This window comes from Thermobia domestica, chromosome 14 (genome assembly GCF_964235325.1).
Source record: "Thermobia domestica chromosome 14, izTheDome1.hap1.1, whole genome shotgun sequence".
Lineage (NCBI taxonomy): Eukaryota > Metazoa > Arthropoda > Insecta > Zygentoma > Lepismatidae > Thermobia > Thermobia domestica.
In genome coordinates this window covers 82,058,018-82,072,721 of record NC_137467.1, presented here as the reverse complement: position 1 = coordinate 82,072,721, position 14,704 = coordinate 82,058,018, and the positions used below count along the sequence as shown (strand labels likewise).

Here is a 14,704-nt window from a genome sequence, read left to right as displayed (position 1 = left end):
CCACAAATATAGGCTTTGTAATCTTAGTTTCTGATCCTCCTTCCTAAGTACAAAAAAATTTACATGTACTACAAACATTTAATTTAACAAAGCATATTTCTTTCTTTGACAAAGAAAGTTATATAAACAATGAGACTGTATTTAACAAAAAAAAAAAAATCATGGCGTTCTTAGAGCAATTTTCATCCAACAATAAATATTAGTCACGTGATATTCTTAATGTCAATGGAACTCTTACAGATATGATGGTGAGGTGAAAGTAAGTGGTATTTGCACAGTCTCTCACATCGTCACTTTTTCTGTGTTTATTTTCTATCGTTCATTAAAATGGATAAGGGATTTGAAACAATGAAAAATACTTATTTGGTTTGAAATATCATTTTGTTTAGTGTAAACTTGAAAATGGAGTGCAGTTTTGATTCCCGATATCCAATCCTATAGATGGATCCTGAGAGAAATTTACATGTAATGAGAGTGATATTTTGTAGCCTTCTACTAATTCTAGCTACTTTAAAAGCTATATTTTTACTAACACTTCAAGTAAAATCAAGATTTTTCATTTTTGCAGTGTTTGACTCATACTCATCAGTTGGGTATAGACATGCAGCTGTTCCTTGCATCACCAATTTTTATCTATGCTCTTTGGAAATGGCCGAAGATAGGATTTGGATTGGCTGTAGCCGTTAGCTTCATGTCATTGATCCTTCGCTTTGTTGTCACTTACACCAGAGAACTATCTGTGGTAATATATTATGGTGTAACGTAAGTATTCAGTCTACACTAGGTGAAACTACAAGATATGTCTAAATTGCAGCAGGTCATTCCTCTAAGGACTAATAACTAAAAAGTCTATATAATATGGTTACTAGATAGAAGGACGCCAATCGTGGAGGAAATATGACGGAATTTTATGCTTGGTACCATCACAAAGCTCTTGTCTACTCGTCGCCTCTCGGGGATGTTCACAAACGTTCGAGCCAGTAATATCAATCAAACAATGTCAGATGTTTCTGAACATTTGCATACATCCACAATGCATCGTGTTCGTGCTTGTCTCTGCGCAGATCATAGTCAATTTGACAAACTCCTCTAACATCACTGTGTTCAGTGTGGGACTATGTTTCTGCCTCCTCCCGTGAGGCATGCGTAATTCTCAAAATTGCATTTATTAAATGTTGCTCTTTGCACTCATTTTCATACTCTGCCCTGTCCCTTTGACTACACCTACGATACGCTGATAACTGTTTCGACTTTTTTTTTTTCAGCGTATCAACATGTCTCTTAATCTCACTGATGGCAGTTTCATTTCTATTTTCATACCCTGCGATGTCTCTTTTGGTTCAGCCTGTATATATTTTCCAGCGAGATCACCAAATTTTGATATAGAATTTTCCAATGTTGTTTTGTTGCTTATCCTAAGAAGAATTGCTGCTGAAGTTTGGACCTGCATTAATGTAACAAGCCTGTGTATCAGTAAAATATTTGTTCAGTAATATTTTAGCTTGGATTGAATTTAACGTCCCTTTAAGTTCAGCAGCGAGGCTATATGAGACAGTACCTACTTATTAACGTGGAATCCGAATCTCATGAGCTCCTGGGAATCGAACCTGGGTCTTCCACGCCAAAGGCGCGTACGCTAACCGCTTAGCCACGAAGGATCTGCTAGTAATATTTTAATCAGTGTTCATCGTAATATCAGAGGCCACAGATTAACCAGTGTGTTACTATAGATACAACAGCGGTAATATGGAGATAGTTTGGGGATAATATAACTTTATTCTGGGGGATGCTGCGGAACGAAAACTTTAGTTTTCTTTTTAAAGAAATTATAAATGTAGACCTTATATTTACAAACAGCGTATTCATTGTTAGGGATGCGTATGTATCACTAACAGAAGAAGACAATAAATATGTTACTTGACTCTGTATTTTATATACATATAGTATAATCTGTTCTAGCAGAATAAAATCTAATATCTACGATTATTGGCAAGGAGTGACATACCTTTGTAGCGTCATAATGCTTTAGATTCTTTTTCGAAAACTACGCATGGAGTTTTAGATTTATCCATACTATCTAGTTCAGCTCAACAACATCTGTCGATGGGATATATGTCTCATCATTACATCCCCCCTGTTAAACGCTGATAATATTGAAGAACTTAATATGGTTGATAATTATGCTCCCATGTACACTCCTGTTCACAAAAACCTGGAAACTCGTTCAGAGACTACTAAGTCCAAAAAGATGAGCCTAGATCCATCACAATTCCCACAGATCTGTACAAAGGAAATTGCATATAACAATAATATTTTCGTTCATCGTTTCCAATACGTTCCATATTAGGTCTGTATCCGTTCAACAGAACTTTCTAAATCGGAACAATTCTTTATTATATTCATTTTTTTTTTGGTTAAAATATCAATATAACAAATAATCCTAATTCTTTTACCCAAAGAAAGTGCTTTACTATGTAGCGTAATGAAGACAACAAATCCTACGTATCTTGTTATGAGCATGACTATAATTTTACTATCGTAATCAGTGGCGTATTTAGGGAAGTGGCTATCGGACTCAAGCCCCCCCCCCGAAATAGATAAATTTATATATGTACCGTGTTATGCAAAAATGAACTATGCGCCAAACTCTGAAAATCCACATAAATGCAACGATTGGTTCCTAATAAGCATTAGAACGTTTTGTACAATCGAAAAGAGAGGAAAACTAACACCTTTCCAAAAACAGAAACATAATTTCACTTTTGATTACGGCAACATTTATGCTGGACATCAACCTTTATACGTAATTTTCTTAAAATTATGAAACTGGCGCTTAGATCGTTTTCGCAGGACACGGTACATATAGTTTATATAATAACTATATACCTTTATAGACTCAGCATATATACACCAACTCAGGAGAATATGCATAGCCCCCCCACGAAACAAAATCCTATATACGCCACTGATCATAAGCAGTGTTCTGCCACATTGACAGGTCTTTACAACAAAACCAATCTTTCGTTTCTATTCTCAGCCTTAGTTTTTGTTATATATATATATATATATATATATATATATATATATATATATATATATATATATATATAACAAGGATGCTTCTATAAAGATGTTTATTGGAATGGTTTAATAATATATGTCCCACTTAATTTCCTTTAGTTCTTCAATTTCCTCTAACTTTCTTCAAGAAAGAGTGAGTGAAAGTTGCGAATCTCAACATGAAGACCTCGGATTCTTCTTTTCTGGCAGCGTTCGTTTCGAAAAGACAGCAGCTGATAATTACTGACTGAATGTCGGATTATCAATATCAACTAATTGAACTTGATATTGTCTGATGAAGTCAATATGTTCAGTTAGTTGGCAAAACTGTTACACAGTTATTATTTTTAAAAATAAACCTTGCTTTGTTGAGTGATTTGTGTTTCTAGTTTTAAGATATTTAGAATAGCAAAACTAATATAAACCAGTTAGTTATAAATTTAGCCGTTATTTTAGAAGAGTTTAGACATTATAGTTAAGTTTGCAACGTTATTTAAATACAGGGCCGTCGCGTGGGTGGGGCGACCGGGTTGATTGCCCCGGGCGCCGCGACCAAAGGGGGCGCCGGGACGACAAATAAACAAAATTTTAAAAATTCAGATTATGTTGGTATTTTTTTTTTTTAAATAATGTTAATTCAGATATCTTAATAATGATCAGGCCACAGCCAAGCAAAACTTATTTATTTATTTTGTAAGGATAACCAACAGCCTAATGCCCAGTTATAGTGTCGTCTACATAATTATCTAACATACACTAACATACATTATTATACATACACAAATATTCATCGTTTAATTATACAGACGTTATTGCCTGACAATTGTTTTGAACTTGTTTTCGAACATACTAAATACAACTACTACATGAAATCTAATCAGTTCGTTATATACAGCACACATTCTCCACAGAGGAGACTTATGTAATATGTTAGTTCTTGCTTTTCTACAATAGAATGTTCTAGTGTTTCCTGATCTAGGAAAACTAATTCTGGACAGTCAATTTTACCGTTTAATAATTTATGTAAACAGATCAAACATCCATTTTCTTTTTTCTCATGTTTGAAAATTAAAATGCGTTACCAAGTCTTCATAGCGGACATACTTTATGCAGAAATCAGTTTTCTTGTATGCGGGCATTTAAAAAAAATTGAACTGTATTTTTTCCATGGCGTCTGAATATTTAGTAACATTTAGTGTCCAAACAGTACACCAGTATTCTAATTTTGACGTCACATACGAAAAATATAGAAATCCTGTCCTATTCTATAAATTAAACCTAGGTTTCTATAATCACTACTCGTTATTGTGTCAACATGTAAAGCAAAGATTAATTTGCTATCAAATATAATTCCTAGATCTTTGATAGTATTTGGCGTAGACAAGGAAGTGCCACTGTTTGTATAGGTAAAGTTAATTCGATTTTCTTTCTTCGTGAAAGATACAGATATACATCTGGACACATTCAGAACTACCGTATTTACGCGTGTATGCCGCGCTCCCGTGTAAGCCGCGCACCCCCAATTTCTGGAACGTTAAAATAATAATAATAAAAAAAGAAACCTCGTGTAAGCAGCACACATCAATTTTCTAAAAAAAAATGGTACAATGTATCTTTCAGTCTACTTTTAATTATTAAAATCGTTATACACAGAGACAATCGAACAATACTGTGATTATTAACAGAAATCACTCCCGTGCCTAGCTTTCTTCGTTGTCGTCGTCTCCCGAGGAGCTGGAGCACGTATCACCATCGGACTGAATAAAGTCTTCGCTCCCATCGCTGGCATTGGAAATGTAGCATTTTTTAAAGCTGCGGACGACAAGATCCTCTGGAATTGAACAAAAGGCGAAGTGCAGGTTTCGGCCAGTTGGCGTAGTTTCGTGTACTGCAGTCGCCGCAAGTGGTTCTTGAAAGGCCGGTTGATGCAAAGAGGAAAGATGAGCTGTAACTTGTCATTTTATATTAAAACTTTTCTACTCTTGTAAAATTATCCACAATATTCCAGTATTAGGTTAATAAAAACTCCCCGTGATTTTAAATGCTTGGTGGCTCAGTTAATTCTACATTTCCTCGTGTATGCCGCGCACCCTGTTTTTTAACTTCGTTTTTGTACAGAAAAGGTGCGCGGCATACAAGGATAAATACGGTAATTTATTCTTATCACACCATATTTGAACTCTCTGTGTATCCTATTGAAGTTTCACGCAGTCATCAATTGAACTTACTTGGAAGTATAATTTGAGATCACCGGCAAGAAAGAAGAACTTCAGAAGTTTTAATACACAGAGGAATATCATTAATAACAAGAAGAAAGAAAAGGGGACCTAGATTAGATCCTTGAGGGACTCCTGATAGAGTATTGAACTTGAAAATTACAGCAATGTAAAACATCGTTCAACTGGAACTCTCTCCAGCCCTCTGTAAGAATATTTTTTTTTTATCTTGAAATATTTGTATCGCTATTTGTATATTCTATGGTATTACTATGTTGATATGTAAAGTTCAAAATAAAAAAGAATAGCACTCGATTTCAATAATTCAAAACCATGTTTTCATTAACTTTTATGTTTTAAATACAAAAACCATTCACTTTAAAAAATTGACATATACTAACTTCTTTTATTTTACATTATGATTTTACATTCCATATTTAAATCTAGGAGTTCAGAATAAACTCTGGTTATTTTCATGACACACTAGGGGGTGCCTGGGAATTCTCGCCCCGAGCGCTTTCAAGCTACGCGACAGCCCTGTTTAAATACCTTCTACACTCATTTGTTGGCAACATTGACTAGTAAGTAAATCAAATTTCAAAAGAAGTAAATCACAATATGTGCAGTCGTTTGCATCAGTACATATTCTATGATCAGATAAAATGCGTAGTTAGAATAGACAATTAACAAATCCTATTTTTATTTTATTATTTTTATTTTTCAGTGTATCACAGCTTTTCAACACGGCTAACTTTTCTTACATTATTCCGACACACAGAGCAACAACTTACTTGTTTGGTGTTGTGCTCGGTTATGTACTTAGACGATTGCAGAGGGATTTCACTCTTACGAAGGTAAGAATTTCAATCATGTAAGAATATTTCAATATTTTCTCTTTCATACTAACCAAGGGCGCCGATCCTGGGGGGCCGGGCCCCCTCTAAGCTTATGTGGGCCCCCTCATTGTATTTATGAATATACAATATTTGGCATAATTTGAATGCAATTTGTCTTAAAATCCTCATATATATACCTTCTGCATCTGAATGCCCCCCCAAATTTACAAAGAAATCGGCGCCCTTGATACTAACTGTCGATTCTTCAACATTCATAGAATATTTCAATAGGCGTTCAAATAATACTTTTTAAGTAATTAAACTTCTAAATAATTGTAGCTAATAGGACTTCTAATTACTTTTTTTACCTAATTAAACTTTTAAATACTTTTAGCTAATTAAACTTTTAAAACACTTTTTCAGCAAGACTCCTAAATAGTTTTTAGCTAATTAAACTTCTATACAGTTTAGCTAGTTCCATTTCTAAACACTTTTAACGAATTAAGCTTTTAAATATTGTTTAGCTAGTAAAACTTCTAAATAATTTTTAGCCAACTAAACTTCTGAATACTTTTAATTAATTAAATTTCTAAATACTTTTAGGCAAATAAGCTAATTAAAATTATGGATACGTTTAGCAAATTAGACTTCTATTTTTATCTAATTAAGTATCTAAATATCCTTTAGCTAATTACATTTATAAATGATTTTAACTCATTAAACTTTTAAATATTGTTTATCTATTTAAATTTATTAATATTTTTTTTAGCTAATTAAACTTTTAAATACTTTTTAGCAAGACTCTTAAATAGTCTTTTAGCTAATTAAACTTCTATACAGTTTAGCTAGTTAAATTTCTAAACACTTTTAACGAATTAAGCTTTTAAATATTGTTTAGCTAGTAAAACTTCTAAATAATTTTTAGCCAATTAAAGTTCTGAATACTTTTAATTAATTAACTTTCTAAATAATTTTAGGCAAATAAGCTTCTAAATACTTTTAGCTAATTAAAATTATGAATACGTTTTAGCAAATTAGACTTCTAATTTTTTATCTAATTAAATATCTAAATATCCTTTAGCTAATTACATTTATAAATGATTTTAACTCATTAAACTTTTAAATATTGTTTAGCTATTAAATTTTATCAATAATTTTTAGCTAACTAAACTTCTAAAAAACCTTTTAGCTACTTAAATTTGACAATACTTTTAAGTAATTAGGTCTAATTTTCTAAATTTTTAGCTAATTAAACTTATAGATATTATAGTTAATTAGATTTTTAAACACTTTTAGTTTAATTAGCTAAAATTATTTAGCAGTGTGATTAGCTAAAAAGTATTTAGACGTATTTTGTAGCTAATTACGTTTCTAAATACTTTTATCTAATTAAACTTCTAAATAACTTTATACCTAATTGAACTTCTAAATAATCTTTTAACTAATTAATCTTTTAAATAATTTTCAGTTAATTAAATTTTTAGTCAATAAATACTTTTAGCTAATTAAACTTCTAAATATATTAGCTACTTAAACTTCTAAATGCTTGTATGTTAATTAGCAAAATTTGTCTTTACTATAGTCAAAATAAACAAATTATCCTAACTGATTTTCGTGCGTTTTCGAGACTTGATTGAACCTTATAATTTCATTAAACTTAAAAATTATTAACTATTGTATTTGAGGCGCTAGTATCAAACTCCGCCACATCCATTTCGCTTAGCTTCGAGTAATCTCGCCAAACGTGCAGTGAAGCCCCATATACACGAGTACAAAGTTCCATATTTGAACTAGCTTTTTTTTTTTTTCAATAAGCTTTTAAACAAAATTCTGTGTCCATGGAATTCCTTTAGATCAAACATACAGCAAGAGATATGTAACTCAACTTTGGTAAAAAAAAAAAAAAAAAAAAAAAAAGGAATTAGCAGTTTTTGATACTAGGCGCCTCATTTAGAAATTTGCAAATTTCTGATTGCTTCTAAACTTTGTATAGGCCTATAGGGGATACCGAAAAGGGGAGGAGTCATGATATGACTGTTATGAATATGACGACAAATACGAGAAACATGGAATACCAGGCAAACATAATGACGATAGCGTACATTAGAATATGTAGCCTAGATCCACTGCTCATTATGTGCATCACCAAGTGATGTTGAGAAATTAACACATTATATATACACAACTATCGCTTGTATGTTCCTTAAAGTAATACATATTAAAATCATTGACCAAATCTTTAATGGGCTGACAATTAGGTTTCAAACAGGCCCGTATCCAGGGGGTTCTAGGGGGGGCCGGGTCCCCCTAAATTTTTGCTGGCCCCCTCTAAAATTTTCACGGTAGGCTTGCAAATGAAATATAATATGGTGATGAACTATAATATTGTTGGATCGGCCCCCCCTAACTTCAGCCGCCCCCCCCCTAAATTTTTGGGCTGGCTACCGGCCTGGTTTCAGATATTGAGAAATGAATGAACAGTTTATCTATTTGCACTAGTGACCAAGAAACACTTTTTTATGCTCTTAAAACAATCGATTTTGGATACTAACCTTTCAAATAACACTTTTAGGCTTAAATTAAAATATTGAAAGAAGTACCGTAATGAAAACTTTACGCCTCTTATTCTTATAGTGAGCACCAGAATCTAAGTTTAATCCCGGTAACGAAGATAGTGCTTGCATTTTTTTGTTTCTTTGTTTTTTATAATACATTACATAACTAAACTAACAAAATTTCTTTTCATTATTATTTCAGAGTCAACTTGTCCTTGGCTATACGCTTGCTGTGTTTTGTTTATTTGCTACGATGTTCGGGCCATGGTACATGTGTGTACAAGGCTACGAATATAGCGCATTTGATGCTGCTTTGTACTCAGCGTTTTCACCTGTTATGTGGTGTGCCATGCTCAGTTGGGTCGTCATCGTTTGTCATACAGGATATGGAGGTACTTTATTAATTACTATATATTTGTATTTATATTAATTTAAGGTTTAATCTGTTGGCTCGTCAATTGCTTTTTTTCAAGTCTTGCACTGAATTCTACCGCATGTGATAAAGCAAAAATTAGTTCTATTGCTTGTAACTATAGAAGTTGTAATACTGCTTGTAATAATTCCACCAATTTATTACCTCAAACAGATTTTAATCCTAAACGCTGATTTAACATATAGGGCCTTATGCAAAATGGCTTTAACGTGTGATTAGAGCCATACTAAGAGTTTGACTAACACATGGCTATCAGAAGTGTATTCAGAATCTCTGATTAGCACGTAGTAGTTGACTAAGTTAATAACGTGTCATTAATTCATTTAGAGCAGAGAGTACCCTGGTTTAGCCACGTGTCTTTCTTTCCTTTCCTTTCATTTCACCTCATCGGTTGAGTTAACTATGAAGCAGCTATTAAGCTGAGTCCTCTACGATAGCAGAACTGTTTCTTAAAGTGAACAGTGACAGATGAGTAGAAAATTTCCAGTTTTCTGAGGGATACATACAACTGATTGACAAATTATCTTCCCTTATACTTACAACATAATTCTTCTATTGTCGCTAATATTTAATTGACTTCTACTTATTCCCCCCGTAAATACATCCCTCAGAAATGGATACGTTAATTATGATTCGATTTCGTAACTATTTATAAGATGTTGTGATATCAAATCACAAAGAAAACATTTCGATATTCGTATTTCATATATTTTCATTTTTACGGACTACATGCGCACGTCTAGATTTCCGTAGTTGCCACATTTATTCTTCTTACCCGATGTATTGGGGTTATGTTAGTTAATCATATCCAAATCAACTTATTAGATGAACTCCAAGCAGACTCTGAATACCAAAAAGTATGCCCTTCTTAGTACAGAGCTAATGGAACACTAATTAGTTGCCTGACTAACGCTTGATTAACGAATTCTTTCTGAACACCGCCCATAGTGTCAAATGACAAATGTTTCATATAAAATCATTTTATTTCATGTACGAAAAGTCTTTTAAAGTATGGTCGTTTTTGTTTTCTTTTGTTCCTTTATAATGATACTTGCATCCTTTAAAATACACCAGTCAGCATCTCGGAGCAAGCGAGCTCTGACTTTATTTGAATACATTATCTAATGCACACTTAGTTGAATTAATCTCTTGATATTACAAGACACGAAATCGGAAAGAAACCCGAAAGCTCAGTCAATATGCGTTCATTCCAAAATGTGTTCGTCACTTAATCAAAAGCATTAAGACTTTAACTATCGACGATACGTTTTCGTTTTTCCCACAGGATCTTAAAACTGAAAACACTGGCAAAAGGAATGTAATATTTTTGTTAAAAAATTGAATACTCTGTTTTATCTAACTACGTACGTTTGAAGAAATATTAACCTCTTAACGAAGACTGTTAGGAATTCAATTAGCACATGACTACATGAACGTATGGAGACCTATCATGTTGCGCACAGCAATATAGACAATCGCGTAGGTAAGAAAAGTATCGAAAAACGTCGCACCTATAAAAAGGCCAGCACGTTCCTGAATACATGTGTTTGGGTATTGTTCTGCTGAAACATGGCGGCCAGAGTTATCTGAAGAAAGAATATAACATCTGGATTTCGAACTTCACTGATTTAATCATCACTGGTGAGGTTGCCTCAATGCGTAGCAGCCACTTGTAGTACCTTGTGGAAATGATACCATGGAACCTTTCTGGAAGTATATCACATGTTAATACACTGTCCTCCTCAATGACTTCTTTCAGGGCCTCGCCATTCAACACATGTGGTCGGCAACTGCGAGGTTCACCCGAAACTGCTCATCTCCTGAACGGAATTTCTGTTATCAATACCTGGTGGTGCGTACTGATGGGCAGTGGGAATATTCCCAGCTGGAAGAATAAAAAAAAAAAAAAAAAAAAAAATGTGAATATTCCGTTCTTTTCCTTGGCATATAAATTCCCGGGAGGGAATTTATTTCCATTTCTTTATTTTCGAAATTATAACAACCATATTAGTAATTACTTTATTTTAATTTATTATTATCATTTACTCCTAAGTTTGTAAATAATTTGTAGGTTAAAAAATTTAAATTCGTTGACTACACTTTATATAACTAATTAATAATATGATTTCTAAAGTTCAATTTCCATTTGTACTAGAAAGTAGCAAAGTACTGATTTACAAATGATGAAAATAAATAAGTTTGAAAACTAATGTAGAAATTCTGCAGGAATAGAGATGAAATACTATCAATACACTCCGATCCACCGTTAGCAATAGACGTCGGTCTATCTGCTGTCTCTGACTCGAATTTCTGAATAGGTACTCGGACTTCCTTTACATATGAATTAACGCATGAATTTTGGAGATATTGGTAGAAAGAAAGGTCGTGTGTGGCAATGTTACGAGCAAGATCTTAAAGATAAGTCAGTACGTTGCAAATATTTTGGACATAAATATGTATGCTCAAATGTTGGTAAAATGGCGACACATGTGTCCTGGCAGTTACCCAACCTAATTTGCTCATAATATGTAACTAACTAACTAACTAACTCTATGGCCTATGGAACCCGGAGGTTCAATGCCGCGTTCACAAAAGCTCTCCACTGACTTCTATCCTTAGCTAACTGCATCCGGTTTCTACTTTGTATTCCACTCTGAGAAATCCATCTTAATATTGTCCTCCCATCTGCGCCTAGGTCTTCCTAATGCTCGTTTTCCGATTGGTCTTCCAGTCAAGACTTTCTACTTTCTTCCATCCTAGCTACATGACCCGCCCACCTAAGCCTCCTAGACTTGACGACCCTAACAAGGTTGGGTAAACCATATAACTTATGTAGTTCCTCGTCATGAAGTTTCCGCCATTCCCCATTCCCGTTCCTCTTGGTTCCGAATATTCGTTTCAGGATTTTGTTCTCAAATACTTTCAGTCTATGTTCTTCCCTCAGAGTAAGTGACCATGTTTCGCAACCATACAGAACAACAGGCATGATTATCGTTTTGTATATTTTAAGCTTCAAATTCCTCGACAGAATTCGCGACGACAAGAGATTTTGAACCGAATAATAACACGAATTTCCTGCTTTTAGTCGACATTTAATTTCTTCGTGAATATGATTTTCGTCTGTTAATATTGATCCTAGATATTTGAAACTATCCACTTTATCAAAAGTATTATTTAATATTTTAACGCATCCATAATTTGCTGTATTACGGTCCCGACGCACTTCCATGTATTTAGTTTTCTCTGCAGTTACTTCTAAACCCATGTCCCTGCAAGCGTTTAATAAGATCTCTGCGTTTCTTTCTATTGTTCTCCTATCATCCCCAATTAAATTTACATCATCAGCATATGCCATAACCTGGTGAGTACCGTTCAACTCTAGGCCCTGTTTGCTATCTTTGATTTTCCTTAAAGCGTATTCCAGAACGAAGTTAAATAATAATGGCGTTAACGCATCTCCTTGTTTCAGGCCATTTTAGACGTGAAAGCTCGTGGACAAAAATTTTCCTACCCGGACTTTACTTTGGGATTCATTTAAACATATCTTAATTAATCTAATTAGCTTTCTCGGTATTCCAAGTTCTGTAAGAACGTTGTATAATGTTTCTCTCCTAACCGAGTCGTACGCCTTTCTAAAATCAATAAATAATTGATGTACCGGGGTATTGTATTTTCACCTCTTTTCGACTATTTGTAGAATGGTAAATATTTGGTCGATAGTTGATCGATTTCGTCTAAATCCGCACTGATAATCTCCAATAACTTCATCTGCGTATGTTGTCAATTTTGCTAACAGAATATTTGAAAGGATTTTATAGGATGTTGACAGAAGAGAAATGCCTCGATAATTATTACAGTCAGTTTTGTCACCTTTCTTGTGAATTGGAACAATGATTGATTCTTTCCACTCTTGTGGCAATTCTTCCTTGTTCTAGATAAGGAGAATGAGTTTGTGTATCTTGTTCCTCAATTTTTCGCCTCCAGCTAAAATTAACTCAGCCGGAATTTCATCTACACCCGGAGATTTTGTGTTTCTTTAATTTTTTTATAGCGGTTTCAACTTCTATTCGGTTGGGTTCTGGAATATACGGTTCTGCGGTGTGTATTTCCTTTTCTGCACGCACACTAGTTTTTGGTTTCGTGTTAAGCAAATCGTCAAAGAAATCTTTCCATCTATTTAAGATGCTATACGTATCAGTGAGAACTGTAGTCAGATTGCTTTAACATATAAGCACGAGGTTGATAGCCTTTCTTAAATTCGTTGATTCCCTTATACATGTCCCGGATGCTTTTATTTTTACTATTATCTTCAAGTTCCTTAATTTTAGCTTTCAGAAAATCGCGTTTCTTTGTTTTAAAATATTTAAAAATTTAATATGTTTATAATATCATTAGTCGGGTGAAGTTTAGAAAATCCACTCAGGTCCTACATATAAATTTAAACTGTTTAGTTGTGTAAAAGCACGTGGACTTTCAATACTAAATATTTCTTTGTATTTTTTTGCAAGATATTTATTCGCATAAAACATATTGAAAGTTAATATACATTTATGCGTACTCTCTAAATATAATAAAATATTAACAAAATAACGTAATACCGTTCAGAATATACATTTTAAAAAACCCTCTGGAGAGAACAGTACTTAGCATACTGTGATAAAAAAAAAATGAATTTAAGTTTGAAATTATAATATAACCTAGTAATAGAATGCAATTTTCTTTGTGTTTGTACGTAAATTTCCGGAACATTCCTATTTTTGGGAAACTTCCCGAAAAATATCTTCCCGGGAATTATCTCATTACAAGTGACGCGTTTGTTCACGGCATTCTTTCCAAATGCCTGATATATGCGACAACTTGATGCGGGGCTGACAGTCCTACTTTAAAGTCATAAAACTGATATGAACAAACTGCTTCGATATCTCCATTTTTCTTTGACACTGGACAAGCTAGGACTGCTGTCTGTGCGCAACCTACCTATATTACTGAAGGTCAATGTTCAGCTAACTCCCGATCGCTTGGGAGGCACTGCGTCATTTCGTTTCCTCTCTGACAAGGAGCCCTAGGTATCTATCAGAGCTTGATTTTCATTAAACTTAGAGTACCTCGGGAAACTTGTACAGCTAAAATTGTAGCTGCAGTGTCCAAGACATTGGGACACTAGGGCTCGAGAAAGATCAAAAGTGGAACGTCAGTACATTAAGGACATTGTGAGAAAATGCACTTTTTCTTTAAAAATAATCATTGTAACGACACGAAATGAGCATATATAGATGCGAGATGGCAGATATGATCTGTTAAAAGTTATAAAAAGAATATGCGCCATTTTGAAAGAGGCCATATTGAAACTGATGTGATTGATGTAAATGAGAAGAGGGTCATGCAATGCATCAATTTGAATGTAGACACAAAAACCTATTGGTGAAGTCTGTTGTGGGATTACATTATTCCTGTGCTTCTGGTAGAGTGGTTTATGTACAAGATGATCAAAGTATATCTCATGACATTCGAGCAGATGCAGGTTATGGACCGCTATAAGTGGAATCAGAGTAACTAGAAAAACACAGAGCGAACAGAACGAAATATAATTTTAGCACTACATAA

At 33.8% G+C, this 14,704-nt stretch overlaps 1 protein-coding gene across 2 annotated transcripts in view; it reads left to right on the top strand.

The window, feature by feature from the left end:
• The window catches only part of LOC145670236 (nose resistant to fluoxetine protein 6-like), a 158,032-nt gene that overhangs the window by 117,234 nt on the left and 26,094 nt on the right, over positions 1-14,704 (top strand). For both annotated transcript variants that reach the window (XM_081738632.1, XM_081738631.1), the window contains exons 9-11: positions 569-762; positions 6,001-6,130; positions 8,870-9,059. In XM_081738632.1, coding sequence (XP_081594758.1) covers positions 569-762; positions 6,001-6,130; positions 8,870-9,059 — 514 coding nt within the window. The remainder of the gene's footprint in view (positions 1-568; positions 763-6,000; positions 6,131-8,869; positions 9,060-14,704) is intronic.